At 43.7% G+C, this 25,565-nt stretch overlaps 3 protein-coding genes across 4 annotated transcripts; 2 read left to right on the forward strand and 1 right to left on the reverse strand.

The window, feature by feature from the left end:
* The first annotated feature begins 3,859 nt into the window (after positions 1 to 3,859).
* LOC125520296 lies at positions 3,860 to 9,870 on the forward strand. Of its 2 annotated transcripts, none has more exons than XM_048685182.1 (8): positions 3,860 to 4,222; positions 4,843 to 4,919; positions 5,483 to 5,634; positions 6,782 to 6,965; positions 7,342 to 7,644; positions 7,735 to 7,812; positions 8,514 to 8,957; positions 9,295 to 9,870. In XM_048685182.1, the coding sequence occupies exons 1-8, from the start codon at positions 4,000 to 4,002 to the stop codon at positions 9,742 to 9,744; spliced, it is 1,911 nt and encodes a 636-aa protein (XP_048541139.1). In that variant the 5' UTR covers positions 3,860 to 3,999; the 3' UTR covers positions 9,745 to 9,870. The 2 variants fall into 2 exon arrangements, with proteins under 2 accessions (XP_048541139.1, XP_048541140.1); XM_048685183.1 differs by having other exon boundaries at positions 3,861 to 4,222; positions 4,843 to 4,910.
* A 2,984-nt stretch (positions 9,871 to 12,854) lies between these two features.
* On the forward strand, positions 12,855 to 16,435 carry LOC125518305 (glucan endo-1,3-beta-glucosidase 14-like). The gene is made up of 3 exons (XM_048683190.1): positions 12,855 to 13,774; positions 13,940 to 14,985; positions 16,153 to 16,435. Exons 1-3 carry the CDS (start codon positions 13,561 to 13,563, stop codon positions 16,219 to 16,221), a joined length of 1,329 nt encoding a protein of 442 aa, XP_048539147.1. The 5' UTR covers positions 12,855 to 13,560; the 3' UTR covers positions 16,222 to 16,435.
* Positions 16,436 to 18,393: 1,958 nt separating this feature from the next.
* On the reverse strand, positions 18,394 to 23,079 carry LOC125518304. Its single transcript, XM_048683189.1, has 2 exons — positions 22,753 to 23,079; positions 18,394 to 21,025 (listed from the first exon to the last, which is right to left on the reverse strand). Exon 2 carries the CDS (start codon positions 20,774 to 20,776, stop codon positions 18,857 to 18,859), a length of 1,920 nt encoding a protein of 639 aa, XP_048539146.1. The 5' UTR covers positions 20,777 to 21,025; positions 22,753 to 23,079; the 3' UTR covers positions 18,394 to 18,856.
* Positions 23,080 to 25,565: the final 2,486 nt, after the last annotated feature.

A 25,565-nucleotide genomic window follows, 5' to 3' on the forward strand; every position in this document is an offset into this window, starting at 1 on the left:
CGTCGTGGTGGGCGAGGACAAGCCAAGCAGCTAAGCGAGGCTGCCGCCGCTGCGGAGGAATCTGACGGCGGAGTTCGTCGCGGCGAAGTGGGGCGGCGGGTAGAGGCGCCAACCGGCGGCCGAGTGGCGGCGGAAGTCGAGGACCCGACGAAGCAGAGAGCAAATGTATAGCAGGCTCGTGCTTGTCATGGGCTAAAAATAAACGCTATTGGATTATCTTTTGGCCCAACACAATAGCTTCGGCTAGAGAAACCATGATTTACTAATACGCACGCATCCCTAAAAAAATACTAATACGTACGCAAATCTCGAAAAATACTAATACATACGCGGATATTAGCAGATTGATATTTGGTAGAATATTAATTGTACACGGATCTTAGGTGGATATTGATCATATCTTAATACTCCCTCCGTTTCCAAATATAAGTCTTTATAGAGATTTTACTAAGTGACTACATGCGAAGCAAAATGAGTGAATCTACACCTTAAAATATGTCTACATACATTTGTATGTTGTATTCCATTTGAAATGTCTAAAAAGACTCATATTTAGGAACGGAGGAAGTATATGATTAATTAATGCTAATTGTCCATATTCAGTATGATACTAATTACTACAAGTTAAATATGTTGAGCGCTCGTCGCTAGAGCAATTTAGGTCATTCGATTGTCATAATTTGATGGCCAACATTAGTTGGGTCAGTCCTTTTGAATCTTTTTATACTAGTATAGATATAGATATAGGGATTATTTTGAGATGGAGAAAACATGAGTTGGTCGCCAAGCGACTGGCAGTTAGACTGTATGCTGAGTTTATAAACAACCTAAGTGCTTAAAAGTTCAACTGCACAATTTGGCACTCACGATCACATGGTATTTCAAGATGCACGGTCCAAGAAAAAAATGTAGCCCAATAATTTTGTGTTGGATGACAGTATTAGCTCAGACAGGAATACCATGTAGCGCCTTTTGTAACTGTTAACGTCGTGGTCATCTATAAGTGTGTCAAGCAGGCTGGCCCATTTAGCAAGAGCATGAGGAACTGTTTGGTGAATTTTTGGAACCTTCCATCCAATTTTGGAAGGGTTCTAGATTTTCTTTCATTTTGGGGTTTTTTCTTTTATTTTTATTATTTATCATTTTTATATTTTTCTTCTCTTTTTATTTTTATTTTCCTTTTATTTATTCATGATTTTAAAATTTTCTGAACTTTTATAAATTCTTTATTTTTCTAAATTCACAGACATTTTTCAAATTCATGAAGTATTTTCAAATTAACAAATAATTTTTAAAACCACAAACAATTTTTCTAATTTGTGAATATTTTTTGAATTCATAAATGTTTTTAAACCACTGGAATATTTTTTAATTTTTGAACATTTTTAAATTCAGGTACCATTTAATTTGAAGCCACTGGAATATTTTTTAATTTGTGAACATTTTTAAATTCAGGTACCATTTAATTCATGAACATTTTTTGAAGTCACTGGAATATTTTTTAATTCGTGCACATTTTTAAATTCAGGTACCATTTAATTCATGAACATTTTTTAATCTGTATACAATTTTAAAAATCATGAAAAAAATCCAAATTTGCCAACATACTTTTAAGTTCATGAACATTTCCAAATCCACGATTGATCCAAACGTTGTTTTGAAGAACGACGTTGTTGTATATCCTTAGTTATGCAATACCATGAGATTTCTGGCTCAAAGCTTCCCACCACGAGTTTGTAAGGAGTACATATCTTGACCAACAACTCCAATATATGCACTAATAGTCTCAACACATTTCACTTGTCTAACTTTTTGTTGGCATGTCTTAAGTTCAACACACTTGGTCCCTACCTAAACCCTCAACACACTCGATCTACGCACTAATAGCCCCAACCATAAGGCCTCTAGTGTGTTTGATTATGTTGATTTAGAGTGATCATGTTGCTTTGTGTACTCACCTAGTGGGCATCTCAAGTTTACAACACACAAAATTGCACATACTATTGAAGACGTCATAAGATGTTTTCCATTTCTCTTACAGATGTTGTTAGTTGTGGTTTTGGTTGTTGCAATAATAAACTTTTAAAATTATTCAAATTTGTTAAGATACCATAGGAGGAGGATGACCAGTGGAGGGGGAGAGAGAGCATGCCGAGTGACAAGGTATGAAGGGTGGAAATATTTTTGTAGAATGATAAGGCAAGCTATAAACAAAAGTATGGGAGGGATTGTCAAAGGTTGTTCGTTGTTTAAAAAAAGTAGTGTTGTTTTTCCATTCAAAAGATTTTCTTAAGATTTTTTCAGTGGGTATTTTCTTAAGAAATGACTAGGAATTTTTCTAATAATTTTTTTGTACTATTTTTTCATGTATTACTTCTGCTCGTAAAAAACGCTTTGTTTTTCCTACATTACGAACGATTGTATTTTTACTAATTGAACTGTAAAAATGTCTTATATTTAATTACAATAATTTCAAGGGCATGTCCAAGGAAGGGGCCCATTTCCCCTAATGTGTTAGTGCGGACAATTGAAACACGTCCATACACAAAAACACATGCCAAACAATTTTCAATGAAGTCAGGCCAAATGTTGAGACTCTCCCAAAACCTAGCCATATGTGGGAGAGACATGAGGTTGTCCGGATATCCCAGCTCCATCACAAACCCAGCAAAAAAGAACTGTCTGGTCCTCACTTTATGCACACTATGTTCTATCCTCTCCTCCCCGAAACCCTAGCCCCGATGCACCCCAAACCCTAGCTCCGTCTCTGCTCAACTGATCAGAATAGAAGGAGAGGATATAATGGAAAGAGAGTGAGGACTTTTTCTTGGGTTTGAGATCAGCCCGGAGTGTCTGACTAATCTGGCGGACATGCTCAGACATCTTCATTTCTCACTCATATATGGGCTTGAGGCGATCCAAACATTTTACTCGGATTTGGGAACCCCGTTGAATGAACGTTTTGTGTCCGGACTATCTGCTCGTATATACAGAGAAATGGGATTTGCCATTGGAATCATCAGTTACATTGCGGGCTTGCATTTTGTTGAAAAGGAGAAAAACCTCCGGCCCTGCATCAGAGTGATGCATGCGGCCAATTTATTGATTAATAGTGCAAAAACAAAGGCTTATGTTCAGTACTGGCTCACAAAAGAAGCACAAAAGGAGTAAAGATAATAATTGTCACAACCGGCAAAAAAACATGCCAAGATGACTAAACACCTAGCCTATTATTGGATCGCCATCCAAACCGGTTGTAGATAACCTGTGCTACGTCTCTCATCGGTTGCACCCAATAACCAAAAACTTCCTGGAGTCCGCATGAGTGAGTAACGATCATGCGCGGATCCAAGCAATGGTCCCGCATTTAGTTGTCAAATCGAAAAACATTATTTTTCATAATACTACACATCAGGGAGGCGTTGCCTTAGCGGATGATTTGTACGAGAGGAGCATTCAAGTGGCGTCGGGATTGCAAAATGGTAGTGGACGACATACAACAGAAGAACCCAACGATCTACAGGGCGATCATGCATGAAATCATACACCGGAAAACTCTTTTGTGATATTATCCATGAATTTAGCAGCTTGAATGTCGAGGCTCACAAACTCGTGAAGCACACATTGTCCCTAGGGGCTGGCCGCCATGTTTGGTTAGGTCAGCCCAACGGTCCTCATTTCGTCCTTGTAAACACTGTGACATTGAATTAAAAGCTTCAGAGTTTGCCTAAAAACTAGTAAGAAGGAAAAAAAACTTACCATCTTTGAGTTTGTGAGCCCTAGCCCTGTGTACTCGATCGGAAAAGCCCTAGCACGCCCTTTCTATTTCAGTTCCATTCCATCCCGAGAAAACAAAACAAAAAGAAATACTTTCTCGGAGAGCAACAAGAGTCCACTAGTCCTACTCCGGTCCGGCCCTCCCCGCAGCCGCCGCGCGCACAGGCACAGCCCCACAGCCCCAAACCAGAGCGAGCGGTCGGCGGCGCGGCGGAAGGGGGAATGATGGATGCGCGGCGTTGGCAGTCCCCGGCGGCGGCGGCCGCGGCGGCCGAGGCGGCGGCGGAGGACGCGTCGGGCGGCGGGGGCGGGCCCTCGAGGCGGCCGCCGCGCCGCGGGCTGCAGCGCGCGTCGCCCTACGGGCTGGGCCCCCGGCGCTGGCTCCCGAAGCCCCCGGTGGCCTCTAGTGTCTTCCCCGCCGCGTCCCGTGACCACGCCGCCGCAGGTATATCCTCTCCCCCACCATTGTTATGTTCCGCGATTGGCACCAATCTAGGGTTGCATAAGCACCGCAGAAGCCTGCCGATCCGGTCCATTTAGCTGATTTATTCATGCCTGAGAACTTCATTTTGTTTTATCTGTTTGATTGATGTGGTTTGGTACCGTTACCATTGTCCTCCTTGGAACGTGCATAATATGGTTTGTTTGCCGAGTCAGCATGAGGTCAAGCTTGTGAGCTGAATCCTTGCCATAGGTACAAGTTTGTGCAAGCGTCCGGCCAGCATTGTAGATTTGCAGTAGAATTTCAATTTCTGCAGTAAGCAGAGTAGTTTCCACGAGTTCAGTTCACTATTGGATACTAATTCATCCTGTGTCTTGTGTTCACCGATGAAGCGATTCCTTATTTGATCTGGGTATTGGATAATATACTCCTCTTTGCACCATTTATTATTGTTTTAATTTAATCTATGACGTGATCTAAAATTTGGATTGTCTCATATGCCTGTTGCCTCGTTGGTTAATCTAGAGTGATTGTTCGAATAAATTAATGCAAAAGTAGCTCCTTCTTTTTCCTGCAAAGCATGTCTAAGCTGGATCCCTTGTTGCTGCTTCCAATGTTTGCAGGCGATAATCGGATGGGTCAATATGAATCAATGGATGTAGCGCATGAAGCGAGCAGAGTAACGCATGAAGTAAGCAGGGTACATTTTAATTATGCATTGAATGCATTAGCTTGCCTTCCTATGATTTGTATAACTTAATGGATCTGCTATATATAGAGCTTCTTTGCATACTTTACGTTGTCTCCAATGCCATGCTGCCACAGTTACAATAAACTGTAGGCCATGTCAAGTATTGTGCAGAGTGATCTCAATGAGTGGCACACAGATGTTTCACGGCAAAGAAATTAATATAACAATGCATACCATAGAAGTTCTGCTCTGTTCATAGTAAAAGAATCCAATGTTCAAATGGTTTTCCTTCATCTGTCCAGATCACTAGAAAATAGTCCATTTGACATTTCCCTCATCAGGTTAATGCCCGAATCGGTTAATCTTTTTAAGTGCATGTACTGGTGGAACTGAAAGATGAGAACCATATATGTAATTCTGAGCTGATATATTGTTTGAGAGCTGCAAGGTCAATTGTTCACTTTGTGATTTTACTCTGCTAGCATGGCTGGCGACTAGTATTACATTCGACTTCCAGTTATGATGTGTCTGCTGGTGATTTTCTGTAACCTCTGATCTGCCTGAAACTGCAGAATAAGTCTATGGAACCAAATACCAATGCTATAACCAATGTGGCCCTAGCGTTTTCAAACGAAGCCAACCTGCTGCCTGAAGGTGATTACATAAATCGAAGCAGTGGACTTGCTGAAATCGAGAAGATCATCAAACAGAAGCAATTTTCTAGGTAGGTTTTGTGGTGCGCACTTTTAGACTCTGTTTTAATTCAATCTTCAAATATATTTCGCTGGATCCTTTTCTAAGTGTGGAAATGTGGGAAACCAAAACCATATTCCTTTTTGTCCAGAACTAAAAATACCCCCTTAACTGTAAGATGGGGAAAACAATAGAAACACTGTTATGTGAGGAACCACATATGGTCGGAGGACCCTAGCCCCGGTCACATCACCCCCTCGTCCATCCCAAAGTGGTTAGGATTTCTGTACTGCTACAAGTTAATTATTAAGGTTCAAATTTGTATTAGGTGCAGAGTCCAGATTAGTTATTAGGTTCAGAGTCCAGATTAGAACCTGTTTCAGAGTCCAGATTGTATTTCCTTTGAGTTGGCTTGTCAGCCAAGCTATTGCTGTTATGTATGGGGCTTCTCCCACGTCAATAAACATCAGAATTCAGAGTATTACTATCTATTAGGCCTAGAGTGTTGCAAGCACAAGTTAGAAGTTCAGAGCCATTCTTTGCAATGGGTTGTTTGCATGTGTCCATAAAGTTGAGAAAAGGAAGAATACATTAATAACTCTATTTTTACAACTAATCTGATAGATGAAATGCTTGGGTAATTGATTCTGGGTAATAAATATCTAATTTTACAACTAGTCTAATAGTAGATTACATCTTTAGCTAATTGGTTGTGGCCTTTAAGATTGTACCCATAATTATTTTCCCAATTGTCAGATTAGTATACTGCTGTTCTTTCTTATGGGGAGTCTTTTGCTTGCTGTAGTGGCGTACTCTTCTGAATTCTGCTGTGCCTATAAGAGTGTTTACTGGAGTGTTCCCTCTCATTATTATTTTCATCTTGCCAGGGGTTTCTTAACTGGAGTAAACACACATCATTCAAAATTTTAAAAATACGTCTCTTACCCTCTTTAGCTTTCCACTAGCTCCATAGCATATAGCAATTGGTTATCTAGTCTCCACCTTAATTCTTATTGATTGAAAGCACTCAAGTTTTACTTTTGACCAAAAGCACTCAAGTTTTACTTTTGACCAAAAGCACTCAAGTTTTACTTTTGACCAAAAGCACTCAGCTATTGCGTTTTGTTTATTGAAATTTGAAATCTCAGCTGAATGGATTTATTTATTTTGCCTGACAGGGATGAAACAGAACGTTTGATAGAGATCATGCGTTCGAGGACTCCTGATCTCCATGAGGACGATCAGAGAGCTACGCAGTCTTTTGCGAAAGAAACTGAAACTACACCGTTTTCTAACAAACTGGTGATACCTGCAAAGCCAGATGAACGAAATTGGGGGACTGATGTGTTTGCACAGTCAAATGTAAGATCATCATAGCTCTACAATTTCATCTCCTAATTATTTCTGTACAAACGGTCCTTAAACAAATGCTGAGACTATTATCCCTGTTATTTCTTATCTGTATGGAATACGTTTTCCAGGTTCCGTCTGTTTGTTTGTGAAATTCAAATGTGTATGCCTGTATAATACTAGTTTCCTGACTACGCTGCCAATATGAAGATCTTTATAGTTTTCTTCATCTACAATATTTTGAAGTGATTTATTTTTGTCTACTAGTAAATTTCTATGTTTTGCAGGAGCAAAATGTATGCATATTATTTAGAAAATATCATAATATACCTACTTTTCCTGCCTGATTTCTTGTTCATCCGATTTATGATTTTCATTGGCTTTCTAGGTGCATGATGTTACTTCACCCATTGAACTTGCTAGAGCTTATATGGAAGCACAGACCTCAGCAAGTGTACATGAATCTCAAAAGAGAAAATTCAGAGCTTTGAGTCATGGAGTTGAAATTGAGAATTCAGCATCAAAAATCTTCCCTAAAGTGGCCATGGACTCTCCTGTGCGCTGGCCAGGTTCAGTTGTCCGAGACCATACAAACCACTACCTTACACCACAAAGTAATAAACGAAGAGCTCTTCCTCCTGCATCCTCTCGCTCACCATATACTGGCTCAGTTTTCCGAAGATCTGTCAAGGTCTGTCCGGTTATGATTTTTATGTGATTCCTGCCACGTGTCACATTTCTGGGGCTGTAATTGTGTCTGTTTACTGGTATGTGCTTACAGAGAACAGGACAGCTTGATACCTATAGTAACTTATCTGGGCGGCCACAGCTTTCAACACCTTTTTCCGTTGGAAGTAAGGTATTGCTTAATTACCCATGGTTTTTTGTTCTCACCATGATGTATCACTTTTTTCTTTTGCTTCATTAGTTCGTTGATATTCAGTTTTGAGTAATAAGCTCATTTAGGATAGATATGTCCATCATGAGATCATCCATCATTTTGTGGCATGGCTTGACATTTTTTTTGATCTTCTGTTGTCACTTTAGCCATGAAATAGGCATTGCCAGACCAACTGATACCTCATACCAAACAAGAAGGCTAGGTTGGAGCTAGGATCATACACTCCTAGAACAATCCACTCTTCAAACCAATCACTCCAATCGTATATTTCCAGATTGCAATATTCATTGTTGGGAATACCGTGACCCAGTTGATCATTTAAGATTGGAACTATTGTGATAACTACTGAAGCTAAGATGACTGCATTGAATTATTATGTAATTTTGTGGCGTCATCTTTCATATTGAAACCTGAGTAGATTTGCATTCCTGCAGTTCATTCAGTATATCCTCAAAAGTTTTGGACTACGATTCAAAACTGAAAGTGGGTTACAATATTGTTGCTATCTTTAAAACCTTCAGTGCTGACTGCTGACGTCCTATCTTTAAAACTTCAGTGCTGACTGCTGAGGTCTGAAGGCATTAACTGTTTGGATTATCTTACAACACATAATTTGCATACATAATTCATCTGTTCTGACCCCTTTTCTGAAAATATAGGCTATGCTAGAGGATAAAATGACATCAACTGATGGTGTTCTTGGAGTGCAACCATCAACCTCTTCCGAAAGAGTACATGCAGATGCCGTTGGCACTGATACTCCACATACATTCACCCTAGAAAGACCTCACGGCAAAGGCACCATAGAAAGTGGCTCGAGTACTGGACGTATACCAGTGGCAGACAATATTTCCAAGCATGCTGCTGTATCTGTTCACCCGAAGTCAAGCCAGACAGCTCAGAAAATACTCCAGCATCTTGAGAGGACAATTCCATCCCCTACAGTAAAGCCAGAGCTAAGGCGAACTGCAAAGAGAACTATTTCCCCTGTTGTCATCAGCAGCCCGTATAAAATGCCCGACTCCGTCACTAATAATGCTCCCAGACAGAACAGCCTCAATGAGCATGCCAGTGCTTATCAGGCAATTTCAAATGTGAAGAAGGTATATATCCCAATGTATTTTCCAGCGTAATAATCTTACTTACTATTTGTGAAATGCATCTACTCAAGTTTGCAATTCGGGATTCATATTTAACACCAGCCATTGGCTAGTGTTTGTATAGTCAATGGCTATTTAAACTAGGCTGAAACACTTGGAAGAATTATGTTAGTGCAATGCAGCTGAATAGTGTTTCCTTGCAACGTTTTCTTTTGACTACAGGCTACTTGTTTAAGTTTTATGTAGTATTGGTACTGTTTGTTAGTCATTTAGCAGATGCTTGGCAGAATCATACTATGAACAGTTATTTACTCAGATAGCTGTGTTTACTTCTGTTCAGGTTCAGGAACCCCCAAGCAGCTCCAATTCTGAGGAGTCGGCTCCAAAGGTCCAGAGCCCAGTGGCCACCCCAGAAGTTGCTGAAATGACCGGCTCACAGCATCTTTCGAAGCCCGACGCGGCAACTGCACCAGCTGCAGCAGTCTCGGATAAAAGCGCGACCAATGGTTTCATGTTCTCGTTCCCTGTCACCAAAACCTCAGTTTCGCTTCCAGAACCGCCACCCACGCCTACTTTCTTCTCACCGCCGAAAAGGAGCCCGCCAGCTGACATCCAAGATATCCCCAAGTTCAACTTTGGCTCACCAAGTTCTACGGACAATCTCGTTTTCTCCGTCGATGCAGCAGGCGGCTCTGCTGGTGCAGAGGAAGTGGCTCCAACCTTCAAGTTTGGGTCGGACAAGCGAGAGCTTTCCTTCGACGTGGCTGGGAAAGACGCGGTTGTCTCTTAGAGATGGGCATCCTCTGCTATCTGAACCCGCTCGCACTTGTTATTTGCTGGGATGACGGCACCATTTATAACAAACAATACGTGACTTATACAAGAAAACATGGGCCTCGCATACCCCAGTATTTTCAATGCATATTTTTGCAGATGCTCCTGTCCTGAGTTGTGTGCCATTTGCAGGATCTCCCTCCTGTGGTTCTCTCAACCAGGCCTGGAGCTGGAGTCAGTTGGGCATCAGCCAATTTGGTGTCCACACAGCTTTGGTATGCCTGAATAAAATTTCATAAAGCAATACCTTTTTGGTCCAAGGTATGCCTCTGATTATATATGTAATCTGTTGGAAAGGGCCTTCTTTTCTCCGTGGAACCGCGTCTGATCGCTCTCATTTCGATGTACGTCCGACGCAAAAAATGAAAAGAGGCAAGCAGGATGATCTGGTTCGCAAAGACAGGAGTCGAGTCCGAGTCATGGGGGTGACCGGCTGATGCAGAAAGGCATTGACTGATTGCGTTTTCGCGCTGGCCTGATGCTACCTTTGAACTAAGCATGGCCAAAATATAGCGTGTCACTCTCATTAGAGGAGTATTATTAATAGTGATAGTCTATCTCATGCATGCATGGTGCTAAATAAAAGTTAACTTCGACGCGTTTGGACGGTTGGGCAGGGAGACGGCGTCGCCTTCGTGACAGCGTTCGTGGCCTGGAGAAAGGGGAATCTTGTCCGTGCCATTATTGTAGGCTTGTAGTTATATATCTGCCCGGCACGGCGGGTGTGATTTGAGCGGTAGATCGTCCGATTATGGGGTCGATGATGTTTAAGTCTCAACAGCCGATCACAGTGTGTGCAGTGTAGTGGGCGTCCAGCGCCGGATGGAGGAGCTTGGAAGCTTAAAGAAGCTGAAAAGTAGGACTACACAGGATTCTGCAGAATGTGTGTATCTATGAAAACTACTCCTGCTACTTGACAGTGAAATCCACTAACCGCATGAATCCCAGAAGAAATTCGAGGCGCCATCATAAAATCGTGCTGATTCCTCTACCCAACCTTTTTCTTCTTCAGACCAGATGCGATGCCTACAACATTTTTTTTTCTGTATCACCACGGAGAGGATGCAGAGCCCCCTCATCTTTGATGATCACGCCGTGATGATTGATTCCCCACTGTACCTTCCTCCATGCCACTGCTGATTCCAACGTGATCGTGTCGACGTCACGTCCGGGCCCCCCCTCCGTGACCGTGCGGGCGTCGCGGTACGGTGCAAAGGCAAAGGCAGAATATGGTCGCTGTCAAGGCATCAAACAAAACAGCCGGCCGGTCGACTAGCCAGCTAGGGTTTTTCGCGAGTGCTTACGCACGGAGCCACACCGGTCGGCCTGCAGCTGCAGCTGATACGCAGGATGAGCGCAGGACCAAACGCGTGGTGCTTCCGCCCTTTTCTGTTCCGCCCCCCGAGCTCACCAAATATTCTGTTTTACGTAATCGAACAAAAAAGGTACTCGTATGCGAGATTGTTTTGTTTCGAAACATGATAAAAAAAACCTGTCATTTATTTTTTTTGCTGAAAACTGTCGATCTATTCATCTTCAATCATGGTAGTACAACGAACACCAAAAATAATAAAAATTACGTCCAGATTCATAGACCACCCAACGACGACTACAAACACTGAAGCGAGCCGAATTATTATTACCGTAAAGAAGAATTGACCGGTTAATTAGCAGAAACCCGCCCACAAGACTACGATCATCTAACATGATTGTACACAGGGCCCTACGTAGACATGACACACAAACGAGAAGAAGGCATTCACCACCGATGTCTCGAGAGGTTGTGATTTTCGTTGCTCATGAACGAGCTCAACTGGCAAGATGAATGTCCATCCCTCGGTTTGACGATTGGCATCCTAGTTTTAACTTGCATCGGTGAGCTCCTCAAATTGGATTGTAAGCATATCTTCAATCAATAAAACTTCCGCTTAGAAAAACACTACTCCATGACTGTATCTATAATATACAAATCGGCATTTTTAATACTCCTTGAAAAGATAAAATAAAATAAATTCCCATCCTACTTAAAAGGACGTTTTAAGATGTCTTGGGGTTCAACAAACACTCGAGAAAGTAACAATAGCAATTTCTTATGGTGTTCTATATTGGTGAATGGGAAAGGACGAGAATATTCAGATGTTTTTCCTCATTTGTATCCTTTTCATATGTTAAGCCAATCAGCAAGTCTTTTTTGCCACTTGTTGAGAAGGAACTTTAGGTGTGTGAATGTGATGACCACAACCCACAGCTTAAAGCAGCACCTCACCACGGGATGGCAACTTACATCTAAAAAGAAGGCCTTGCAAAAAAAGGCGAGCATACAGCACAAAGTAGAAACAGCAAAGAAACAAAAGAAGTTGATGCTAGCCGCACGATCACTAACCTTTGATTAGTTGATCAACACGTCATCGAGTTGGTTACCTAGGTACTTCTTTTTTTTTTTTGATAGAAACATTGCAAAAAAGTCGCTGTTTCTCTTCGAACTGTAAGCTCTAGTTGCATCCACGTTGCAACTTTTTCGTCGCTGCAACTTTAATTTTTTATGTAAAATGCTGTTAGACAAAAAATATATAATTAAATGATCTACTAGCTCCGCATGTCGCAGCGATGGACCCCATCGGGGGTTATATATGCATCTTACAACTTTCTTTAAGCACACACAACAATACCGATCACAGTAACACCCCCGCCAAAATTACATCGTGTTCTTGGTGAAGTTTGAACCCATACCCTCTTCATAAGCACACGCATTTCATAAGACATTTCACCTAAAACCATGCCAACATTATACAGGTGAAGCAGGCTTATGAGCATATGTGCATGCATGTGAGCATAATTGACCGATCCTTTAGGTGAAAAAGAAAAAAACATTCAGATTCTATAAAGGAGAAAAAGAAAAACGCATAATTTCCCAAGAAAAAAGAAGAAGAAAATCGCATAATTGACCGATCCTCAGAAATTTGAGGCGACCACAGAAGAGAGATGTGACACGAGGCACACTCGAAGGGGCAATCTGCAAAAGGACCGCAAAAGGACTAGCAGACGCGTCCGCCGTCCACCACCGGTCCACGACAAACGCGCACGCACAGAGCACCTCACCACCACCGCCGCCGGCCCCGGTTAACCCCCCTTCCTCCTCCCCTTCCGTTTCAAAAATCAAACCTCCCAGACGGAAACCCTCTTTCCCCTCCCTCCCGGCCGTTGCGGTGGCGAATCCGGTCTGCGACGCGGGGCCGGCGGCGTGACCCGCCCTCCGTCCGTCCCCTCCTCCGCCGCGTCCCCTTCGTCGGGTCGCCAATCCACCTCGTCCCCACCCCGCCTCGCCTCGCCTCGTCTCGTCTCCCAACTTTTCCCGATCTCCTCGTCGCTAAGCAAACAAACCCTTATTAACCCCCCGCCGAAGCAGAGGTTAGCCTGGAGAAAAGGGCGCCACTTGCACTGGGCTATGCACTCTGCTCCCCGGTGCTACTAGAGTAGAGTAGAGCCGGAGCGCCTGGTACGTGCCACCGGGTGGGGCTGAGTGCTAGGAGGCCAGCGCCAGGCGGGAGCCGAGATTCCTTCTTGTCCTGGGCTGGGTTCAGGCGGACTGGTTGGTGTTGTTCTTGCTGATTCTTTCTCCGTTCTTGGCAAGTTCGCCGTCCTGCTCCTGTGCTACGGCGGCGGTGAGGAGAGGGCCGCCAAGATTGCGCGGGGGCGAGGGGGGAGCAGCCGCCGGTGCCCGGCCTCGGAGCGGCCGCCCCAGCCCGTCTATGGAAGTTGCCGCCCCGGCTCCATGCCACGGCCTGGAACCAAATTGCCGAGCACGGCGCGGTTTGCTTGCCCTCCTGACGCCGCTCCTCACTCTGCTGCCCGTCTTCTGCCTGGTTCTTGCTCCGGATCGACGGATTGCGGCGGGCCTGCTATGACGGTGGTCATGGGTCGGCGCCGGTGCGCTCACTGGATGCTTCTGCTCTTCTGTTGCCTCCTCCTCACGTCCCCCTCACATGGTACGCGGTGTTTTTTTTATCCAATTCAATTCAGTGTTGTTTGTCTAGATCGTCAATTCATACATCAAGTTTACTGTCCACCTGAGTAAGGCTTTTGCAGCAAAATAACCACGGGCTTTGGTGTCACGAACTGAGATTTGACTGTTGGTGCTTGCTGTTTACCAGGTCGTCGTCATCATCGACCCGCTGACGCGTTTGTCGGGGCATACGGGATAAACTACGGGAGAATAGCGAACAACCTCCCGTCCACGGACAAGGTGGTTGAGCTCCTCAGGAAGTCCAAGATAAGGAATGTCAAGATATATAATGAAGATCACACCGTGCTCGACGCGTTCAAAGGGACAGGGCTCAACCTGGTCATTGCTGTCCACAATGGGTTGCTGAATGCTTTTGCTGCAAATGAGAGCGTCGCGATTGACTGGCTGAATGAGAACGTGCAGCCTTACATTTCTCAGACACGCATCGTTGGAATCACTGTGGGGAATGAGGTGCTGGGAGGCGATCCGAGCTTGGCCGCTCCGCTCGTTGGAGCTGTTAAGAATATGTACGATGGTCTCAAGAAACTGCATCTGGATGACAAAATTGAGCTTTTCACACCTCACTCTGAAGCTGTTTTCGCTACTTCCTATCCGCCCTCTGCATGTGTTTTCAAGGAAGAAGTCATGGTGTATATGAAACCGCTGCTGGACTTGTTTTCACGGATCGGCTCACCTTTCTATGTCAATGCATACCCCTTTTTGGCTTACTTAACTGATCCGGGGCAGATCGACATTAATTATGCTCTCTTTCAGCCCAACCCTGGAGTAGTTGATCCGAATACTAGTCTGCACTATGACAACATGTTTGATGCTCAGATAGATGCAGCTTACGCTGCTCTGCAGGCTGCTGGTTATAATGACATGGAAGTCCGGGTGGCAGAGACTGGCTGGGCTTCTAGTGGAGATCAAAATCAAGCAGGAGCATCAGTTGCGAATGCAAGGACTTACAATTACAACCTCCGTAAGAGGCTCTTTTTGAGGAAGGGAACTCCTCTCAAGCCAAAGATACCGGTCAAAGCATACATCTTTGCCTTGTTTAATGAGAACTTGAAGAATGGAGATCCTACTGAGAAGCACTATGGGCTCTTCAATCCAGATGGAAGGATTTCATATGATATCGGTTACTCAGGTCTATTACCTTCATCAGCACCCGCATCCTTGCTGTCAGTTAAGGTAAGCATTTACTTCTCGCCCATCTACTTGTTTGCCCACTAGTCTTTGTTTTCATTGTATTGTCTCGTTTGATGGTTATTGGATTATACTATAGTAAGGTCTTTGCTCCAGTAATCCACTTTCTCAACATTTATGAATGAACTTCATAGCAGATTAGAGGTGGATATCAGAAGTTCTAAAGTCATCAATTGCCACTCAAAAGGGCACAGTAGTCAATCAGACATAGCTTTCAAGTCCAAACCTCATGACATCTTTAACAAAAAAAGGGGGCCCTATCAATTTAATTTCTTCCATGCATTATGGATCATGGCACCTTCAGCTGTCCAGCATCTGTATCACAGTATCAGTATTACAGTTCGATACTTAGCTAAGAAAACCAATTAAAAAAACACCATCCCTGTCTTGGCGGAAGGATTCAAGGTCGTGACGCCGTGAGGTCTGCTGGGGTTCCGTCATTCACACATGGGATGAATGTGGCGGTTGATTGTTGGCTGTCCTTATCCAGGTCGTGAACATTGGAATATATGTTCGTTAACGACCAAGGCCTGTCAGTGTTGTGGATGAATGTGTTCTTTGGCAAACTGTATTGGTGCCAATGTTGTCCAAAGAAGAACTTCAATTGTACTAAATAGAAATAACACAGGCAGAGCAGTAAATACTGAGATCCTCCATAAAGTAGACAATGACAAGAAATTAACTTGCCTACTTCTAAAACGATGTAAATGCCAATAAGGTCCGAATAAGTTTCCCTTCCGTTCATACTATTATGGAACCTCTTTACCCAGTTGGGCTAAGCCAATTTCATTGCACTAATAAATGCCTAGCAAAAAAATTGGATGATTGTCAATCCCTTTCTTCGAAGGTAGTTTGTTGTTATGAGTGTAGTGCATAATTGAACGAGGTATTGATCTGCAAGTTCATGTTCTGAATTCTCTAACACTTCCCCTGCAAATAATTTATGGGATTTTTTAACCAAACTATCTAGAATAACAAGCTTCCTGTACTTTACCCTACTAGAATAATTTGTCACTTGTGTTTATTAAAATCACCTCGGTTCCGGGTATTGTGTAATAAGAAATGATCCTGAACTTCTTGCTTTACCTTTGGTGTGTGACGATACCACATCATTATCATAACCTGATTTGACGTTGTGATTTCTGTTTGCAGGAAATGCGAGCTTGGGGTTGGATTGCACACTATTTGGCTGCGGTTATCCTATCTATTTTCTTCTTTTAGCCTTAGAGACTCGATTATAGAATAGCACATCTGTTAAGGGTACAAATCATGATCAGGAGTTAGAATGCCTTGCTTGTACTGGGAAACTCGGAATGGACATCTGAATAATGGTTCCCTGCTCACCAGTTTGTGTTCCCTTCACTCCTTTTACCTATGATGAAAACAAACATGGTCCTGAATTCTTACTGTATATATATTTATTTTAGCATTAAAATTACTGGTGTCAAGCTAACAATCCTCTGCAACCAATCAATTCTTTACCATGCCAAGTTCCAAGGAAAAATGGATTTGGACACATGAGATTTTTTTCTTCTCTTTTCCTTTTTCAGTCGACCTGATGGTTTCCATTGGAACTGCCAGGCTGGCAGGATTATGAAACCATTGCTGGTTGTTTCTTCCCCCGTAAGTAAGTGTATCTCAGGCGTAATTACGTGCTTTTGGAACTAGACTTTAGAACCACTAGAGTTGTTGTATACTCTGAATTGTGAAAGCATAGATATGAAATCATACTGTTCTTGAAATCATGGAAACCACAAAACCATACTCCTGAACAATAATGCCACTTTCAATGTCTTTCATACTGCTAAGCTGGCCTGTACCACTTAGCTGAGCTAGGGGGGCTGCAAAAGGTAATGACTGGACCAGCATGGTCAGTGGATTTTACTTCCAATAATTGTTGCACTTATGTCCTTTTGGATCCACGTGTAGTAAGCATGATGAGTAGTGATTTTTTTTTAGAAAAGCATGATGAGTCTAGTCGTTGCTGAAGCAATCGTATCTTAAACAATCGTTCTTCACACCATCATCTCTGTAAGAAATAAAAGAAAATAAAGTCTGCCTGCTTCAGTAGTGGGCAGTCCTTTATTCTCTCGCTGCCCTTTCTCCCCTTGCAACTTTTGATCCATCTTTTCTGCAAAGAGTATAATACCAGGGAGAAAAAGGAGAAGTACTAGGACTTTCAGGATGTGCCAACACTTTTGAATTATGTTTTTCCTTTTCTTCAGAGGGGATGCCGGTGAGTGAGTGAGTGAGGCAGTGGCGAGCATTGGATCCCACTGCACTATCATGTGATGACTGATGACGATGTGAAGTTCAGTGTATATATAATATTTTTTATTGCAGGGCTATGTACTGGCTGGCCTGATATGTAGATACGCGTTGTACGTGCAGTGTACGGTGGTGTTTTGAAAAAAAGTACTGTATGATGAGTAATACTTAACTTCGGCAAATAATTCAAAGCCTGAGTGAGCAGAGGAGCTATTCCTGAACCAACAAGTGACGATCCAAACAACTAAAGAGGGCATAATATTCCAAATCACAATCTATTAGGCAAGAGGAGGTTAGCCTTGATGGGCATGTGGTGCCTCATAAGGACACCTTTCGATATTTGGGGTCAATGTTGCAGAAGAATGAAGATATCGATGAAGATGTGAATCATCGAATCAAAGCCGGATGGATCAAGTTGCGCAAGCTTTTGGCGTTCTCTGTGACGAGAGAGTGCCCCAAAAGCTAGAAGACATGTTTTATAGGACGGCAATTCGACCCACAATGTTGTATGACGCTGAGTGTTGGCTGACTAAAAGACAACATGTTCAACAATTATGTGTGAAGGAGATGCGCATGTTGAGATGGATGTGTGGCCACTCAAGAAAGGACCGGGTCTGAAATGATGATATACAAGATAGAATTGGGGTAGCACCGATTGAAGAGAAGCTTATCCAACATTGTCGGAGATGCTTTGAGTATATCCAGCGCAGCCTTCGGAAACTCCAATGTATAGCACGCTGGCTAAAGCGTGTTGATAATGTCAAGAGATGCCGAGGCAAACCAAACTTGATATGGAAAGAGTCCGTAAAAAGAGATCTGAGTGTCACCAAACAACTAACCATTAATAGGGTTGTGTGAGAGCTTGCTGACCATGTGCGAAAACCATGAGTTGATTGTGAGATATTATGGGTTTCATCACTAGCCTACCTAACTTGTTTAGGACTAAAGGCTCTATTGTTGTTGTTGTAGTAAAAAAAACATGTATGCCTTACAGATCTCAATATGTTTCTTCTATACAATAATGGAATATCTTCTGACAAGCAAACATTCGGCCTCTGCCTTGAGAGAACTGAGAAGCATATATACGCATGCAGGATAAAATCACTAGCCCTGACACATAGGATGAGAGATACAACAACCATCACAACCATAACTTTCTTATTATTCAGATGGACAGAACGAACTTCACACACACAAACACACACACAAGCGCCCCCAATATATGTTTGTATACAACAGCAGCAACACCAATATTTACTACACCCAAATGTTGTATAACTATAGACCACTGATGGGAGGAACCTCATACAGGGCTAATTCTTCATGCATAACTGTAGACCACTGTACTATGAACACACCTTCAACACAAGACCTAAAATTAATTAACACTTCGACACCCAACCCCTTTTATTTATATCTATCTTACAGAGGGGCAGTTAATACATACAAATCCATAAGTAAGACAACAAACACTTCACACAATCATACCGCGGCCTTTCTTCACACCAGAGGGCAGGAGCAGGAGACACTTGCCAGACGAAACGAACCATGTCGAAACGGAGGTCGGGCGGGAGGAAAGCCTTGGGCGCTAGAGCCAGCTGCTGCGACCAGAGGCGCTGAATTCCTTGGCAGGTTTGAAGCTGCGAGGCGCTGAGGTACTGGCCTCGGCATTGTTGCTGGAGTTCTCCCCGAAGCTCAGACCATTAGCAAACAATGACACGATGTTACCGCCGTGCACCCGGCCCTCAGGAAGAGGCGCACGACCGGGAGCCTCCACTGGAAGCATGGTGGAGATGCTGCGCCTGCTGGTTTCCGAGTTTGCAGGGTGGCTCCGACGATCAAGGGAAGCAGCGCTGCTTGTAATGCTGAAAGCCGCCAGCGTTCGGCCGCCGTGGATACGGTCATCGTCCAGGAGCGGGTTGTGATGGACACACATGCCTTTCTTGCCTCTAGCAAGGCGATCACAGGGAGGGCTGCCAACTCCAAGATCGGAGCCAGGATGACCCCAGGTGCAACGCTTGCCTCCTCCATGTGCCTTGCAGAAGTCGGTGCTTCCCTGTGCGCTCTTATCACACCCAACAGATACGCATCTCTTGCCCCCACCATGACCAACGCAGCGATCGGTACGACCCCTGGCGCTCTTGGTGCATCCTTCCACCACGCACCTCTTGCCACCTCCATGCGCAACGCAGAACTGTGTACCTCCGTGCACACATTTTGTGCAGCCTTGAGCCGAACAACGTTTGCCTCCTCCATGCCCTTTGCAGAATGGCGTGCTTCCCTCAGCACCCTTTGTACAGTCAGGGTGCGTGCATCTTCTGCCACCACCATGAGATTTGCAGAAATCAGTACTTCCCTGTGCACCCTTCGTGCAACCAGCATGCTGACAGCGAGGTCCGCCTCCATGGGCAATGCATAAGCCTGAACGTCCTTCCGCACTCTTTGTGCAGTTCTCCTGCTGGCACCTTTTTCCACCACCATGTTTGATGCAGCGGCCAGATTTCCCTCTTGCTGCTCTTCTGCAGCCGTCGTGGATACAACGCCGACCACCGCCATGGCCTATGCAGAAATCAGTACGGCCTTCAGCGCTCTTGGTGCACCCAAGGTGCCCACAGCGCCGTCCCCCTCCATGAGCTTTACAGTAGATGGTCTTGCCCTCGGCGCCTTTGTTGCATCCCTCTCTACGGCACCTTCTCCCCCCACCATGTGCAATGCAGCGCCCTGACGAACCTCTGGCCCCTTTTCTACATCCTGGGTATGAACAAACTTTTGTGCTGCTGATGCGATGTTGTGGACTAACAGACCCAGAAGTACAGGTTGCTGGACTTTCTTGTAGTTGGAGCAATGTTGGCAGTGAAGCTGGACCCTGACTCTGGTTAGAGCTGCCTGATAAAACTTGCCTTGGAGAAAACCCAGTCATCCTTGCAGTCTTATTAAGGAAATTAAGGAACTGACCACCAGACGGTCGATGAAGAGATGTAGAACCTTCGTCAACTCTTGGGACCAAGTCCATAATGTATGGCTGCAGAAATGGGTTGTTCTGTTTGGTTGCTGAAGTTAGGTCTTGGCCAGTAATAGCAGATTGACATGGTCCAACAGACAAAGATAACTCAAGATCCAACCCAGCCTTCGCCGAAGTTCTCCTAAAATCACTAGCCTGCTTATCCAGCCTGGAAGTACCTTCATTGCCCAGCGTAAGATAATTTAAGCCCAAATCAACAGAAGAACCTTCATCACTACCCTTAGGAGAAGATATGGTGCAGCCAGCACGCATACTTTGCTTGCTGGAATCTGAGTTTGATGAGTTGCCCAGGCCAAGCGACAAGCCATCGAACTTTCTCTTGGTTCCTCTTGGTTGGTTGTACAAATAATCGTGAGCTTGCACATCAAGTTGACTATTACTGTCTGCGGGGTGACTGGCTACGGGGGCGACAGGGAACTTGCTCACAATGGCCTTCGGATTTGAGAAACTTATAGTAAATGCTGACTGCCCGGGCCTGGGGTCCATCGTTCTCAGTGCCCAAGCTTGCCTCACTTCCGGGTTAAATAATGGTCAACGAAACTACCAAGTTAGAAAACCTAAGGCATTTAGCAGTACAAGTTATCTTTGCAACCACCACTGACAAACCCTGAAGTATCTCTACGATCCATTTTCCAGTGCTCTACAAAGAGATAAAGTTGTTTCTTCTCAAAGCAGCGACAATGCTAAACTTCAGAGGAATCACACCAGGGTTTTATCTGACCAACTGAATCACGGCTGCAGAGAAGGAAAGGACAATGGTCAATCAATGATCATGAGTCAACATAATGCACAAACTCAATTGATATACAGCTGAAAGGAATATATTAAATTAGTGTTGAAGTATTGTAGGGTACTGTTCAATCATGTACTGCTACCACCTGAGACATAATGTCAACTTTTGCTAAAGGATAGGGACAAGACAACGATTTGAATTGCATGTCATTTCAAAAACAAAACTTGAATTGTAGGTCTCTGAAATCTGTTCTAAACTTAAGGAATCGAAAGTATGGCCCCTCTTACTGAATACTAGCGCATATTAAGTACATAGAGAAAAATTCCAACTGTCTCATTAAAGAGAATAGAATTCCAAAATGATTTTCATCGATCAAAGTGAAATGGTACTACATATGAAACAGTTAAATGAAACAGCAAGAATCTAGTCATCGGAGGAGGCTGCCCTGGCAGCCTACCAAGCAGCGTTCGGGTGTGCTGGCCCGGCTCCCGTCTTTGTCGACCTCACCGGCTGCAATGGCGATGGCAAGGGCAAGGGCAAGCGGATGTCTAGGGCAGCATGCGGGCGCAGACTTTTTTTTATGTTTTAATTAATGCTTAATTATGTTTTAAGTGGACTTTGGCCGGTGGTTCATCGGCCACTTAATGTTTTATTATGTTTATTTCTGCGACGTGTTTTTTTTTTGCACGCGGGTAAATTTGGGTTGGCCTCCCGTTGGGCGCACCAGCTGACCCAAATGAAAAAGCGGACGCGTCCGTTTGGGTCGGCGTGTTGGAGTTGCTCTAATAGCTCGATAGAAAAACACAAGTCAATCTACTCAGTATGGGGGAAAAAAAATTATATGAGACCAGGTCTCACGGTTAGCAGGTGAGACCCGTCCTGATGAATGCCACGTGTCATCCATCAGGATGGGTCTCGCGTGAGACCTGGTCTCATAGAATTCTTTCCCAGTATGGCGAGTAGTCACTGCTGGCAGTTACTTAACACCAGAAGAAGAATATCAGTACCATGTCTCAATGACTGGAAAAAGGCGAGAAAAGAAACAGCATATATCTGCAAGAGATGACTTGATGCAACTGCACTGTTGTAGGACTAGATAGGGACACTTTACACCTAAGGCACCTGCAAAACGCATAGGACAGGAATATTCTACTTTCTTCTCACCCCAAGCAAAATGGAATCTGGTTTCAGCTAATAGTCAAACAGAGATGCCTAATGACCTAATCACTTTGGTAGCTCAAATTGGGGATCATTCGAAGATTCACCCAACAGGAACGGTCAAATGGGATGTTAATTACTACTTGCAACTCCAAACAGAAAAGGCGGTGCAAACAGGATAACTGTAAATGCAAAAGCTTGATTTTAATCTCTTTACACAGATGTTCTTATTCCAAGAATATCGTTTACACCTATGGTTTTTCTGCCCTACGGATGGTGTATCACCAGCAAAACATTGCAGAGATATTCCCAACACACACAAAAACTAGGAATCCTGAACGAGAATTCCATTTCCACGCAAAACCTGTGCAGCTCAACAAAGGTGATCTGTGAACAGTATCTCGCCATAAAATAATAACAGACCGAACAACTACACGACATACCGAACCGTGTAACCGGCAGCAAGGATCAATTCACGGCCCTCCCCGGCCCAGGGCCGGATCTAGGCGGTGCGCACACGGCGTACCGAAAATTTGCAGAGGTCATCACTGGATGGCGAAAAGGCTCATACCTCGAAAAGGAATGTCCGAGATTGCTGACGAGGGGGCGGCGGCGGCCAAGAACGGGAGCGGCGGAGGCGGCGGGAGGAATCGGATGCGTCGGCGGCGACGCTGGGCTGCGGCGCCGCGGCAGCGGGAGGGGGGGCAGAGGCGGCGGCCAGGAGAGGGAGGCGGAAGAGGAAAGGAAGGGGATGGTGGAGGGGAGCCGCTTATGTAGAGAGGATGGAGTGCTGCCCAGATTGGCGTTGTGGACGACGCCGCAGGCGCACGAGAGCAAATCAAAATCCTTTCTTTTTCTGTGCTCTGTTTTCTTCGGAAATGGAGCGTGTGATGGGAAGAAGCGAGGGAGGGGATGGGGAGTGGCCCAATATTCTTTTTGAAGCTTTGTCATGTAGGTCCCTGCGGTTGCTTATAATTGCTGAGAGCATCTTAGAATTTCAAAGATTTTTTGTATGTCCTTTAAACCTAAGGCCTCCTTTGGTACGGATGTAACGAATACGCATCCGCATCCATTTCAAAGGATATGGTATGCATATGCACGAATCCACCATATATGGATGCAGATGCGGATTTTGGTCAACCGGATATCCAGTAGATACGGTGTTGATAATATCCGACGGATGTGGATTACCCGGTATTTTTTGCGGATTATTCGAGATTATCAAATAGGATCATATGATAAATTTAGGTCAATCAACAAGCCCAAATATCCAATTACCCCACTAACTAGAATCACCGCATATAAATTGTTGTCGTATTGGTGCGAGTTAGTATAAATCCTTGTCACTCTTAGTGTTATGTGGTCGGATAAAATAATTATGTTCATATTGCTTGCATAGTAGAAATAAAAATCATGTCTCATTGCATTTATGGCCCAATACTTTCCGGTCTGAGTCCGTTCCGAATCCGTAGTCCTATAAAATCCACATCCGTTCATTATCCGCTCCGCTCCAAATCCGACAAAATTATATGGTAAAAGGTATGGGGAAGGCATTATCCGATCTGATCCGTTTACATCCCTATACTTTGATTCATAGGATAGGAAAAATTGCTTAATTTTTATAGGGAAAGAGATGTCATTTGAAATATAGGATATGAATTTTTTCCGTTGAGTCTTGGTTATTTTTTTCTTTGAAATGCGAAGGATTGGTTTCTGTCCTACATAGGAATAGGAATTCATTCCTACAAACCAAAGAGCTCCAAAGAAATTTTTCTTTCAAAAATCCTATCCTATACCGTTCCTACAAAAATCCTACAACCCAACGGAGGGCTAAAGAATGGTGATATCTCTATTTCCATGCCTCCATTCCATAGGAATATCACTTGAACCTCTTTTTAGTTAAAACTAGTTTGTGTAGGAGTGTTATCAAGCGGTAATCCACGTATGAGCCCAGCCTCATCCGTACCCGGTGAATTGTAAATTTTAAAACATAGTAAAAAAAATGAATTTTTTTGCCGTAAAAATGCTCAAGTGAACCAGGTGCATGCAAAATTTCATCATGAATGGACATTTGAGGAGCTCCCAGAAAAAAATTGGCTCTCAATAGTGTCTTTTTTCAAAGCTTCTTACTTTTTTATGAGCTCTCCTCAAATGTTCTTTCACCAACAAATTTTGCACGCACCTAGTGCCTAGAGCATCTACGGTGCTAAACGAATTTTGATCTTTTTTGAAATTATTGTTCATGGGTGGGAGTAGATGAACCCAGGCTCTAGAACGGCACACTCTAGGGTCAAGACATTTTCCTATGTCTGCTATATCCATGCAACTATTCTTGCAAGCCCCCCCCCTTCAAACATTTCTTGCAGTTGCTCCACTATTTTGCACCTACATTTCAATCAAGTTGTTGTTTCTTTCCCCTATTTCTTTGTCACTTGATCCTACGAGTGAAAGAACTAAAGTGTTTTATTTTGACTTGCTAACTTTATTTATCCTGGTAGGGGTAGGGAAAGATATTTGGGCTTCAAGTCAAAAAAGTGAAACAATCATCTTATTTCCTCCCTCTTTGAAGAAAAAGATGCAATTTGGTAAAAGAAAATTTCTCAAGTAGGTTTGGAAACATAAGTAGATGACGCCAAGAGTTTAAATTTTTGCCATTAGGCTCCTTCTAAAAGCACCATCCACATGTATAAGAGCCTGTAGATTCTCTATCCATACAGATAAATAATGTTGCATGTGTAATCAACATGAGGATAATTGCGTCTTTTTCTTTCATTTTCCTTTGCTAGAGTTGCATGGTTCAACCACCCATGGTATACTAGATCTAATCTTCTTACCGAAAACCATGTCTCCTTACAAATCATCGTCTAGAGTCTACTATCCATGAATCACCCACATGCCACCATTGAAATTTAAAGGAAACATTCTTATGGTGTTTGTGGAAATCTTAAACTAATTGCATTTTTGCTAGGAAAATGTGTGTTCCTCACTAGGCACACCAAGCTGAGAGGGCCATTTCATCATGCGAAGCCCTCTTGAAAGATGTACATGATCATGGGGATGCGTCAGTTCAAGCGCAACACTCTCTTCCATTGCAGGGACTTGCAATTTACTTTGATCATCTTATTGAGGGGAAAAAGTCTTCTCGAATGTTACATTCAATAACACTAGGATTCCATGTTTGCTGGTGTTACAGGTACATGAATCCACAATTTTCTCATGTCAACTAGTGGCTCGGGAACCCGCAAGATCAAGGTTCAGGCTTCTTCTGCTGCCACCCTTCCGCCCCTCTAGCCCGAAGCATCAACTCTACCTTTTGGAGCCAAGATTGCAACCTCATTTCCCTGTAACAGGCCACCTTCCTGTCTGGTTCCCTCAATCTAACCA

This window comes from Triticum urartu, chromosome 7 (genome assembly GCF_003073215.2).
Source record: "Triticum urartu cultivar G1812 chromosome 7, Tu2.1, whole genome shotgun sequence".
In the NCBI taxonomy this organism is placed as follows: domain Eukaryota; kingdom Viridiplantae; phylum Streptophyta; class Magnoliopsida; order Poales; family Poaceae; genus Triticum; species Triticum urartu.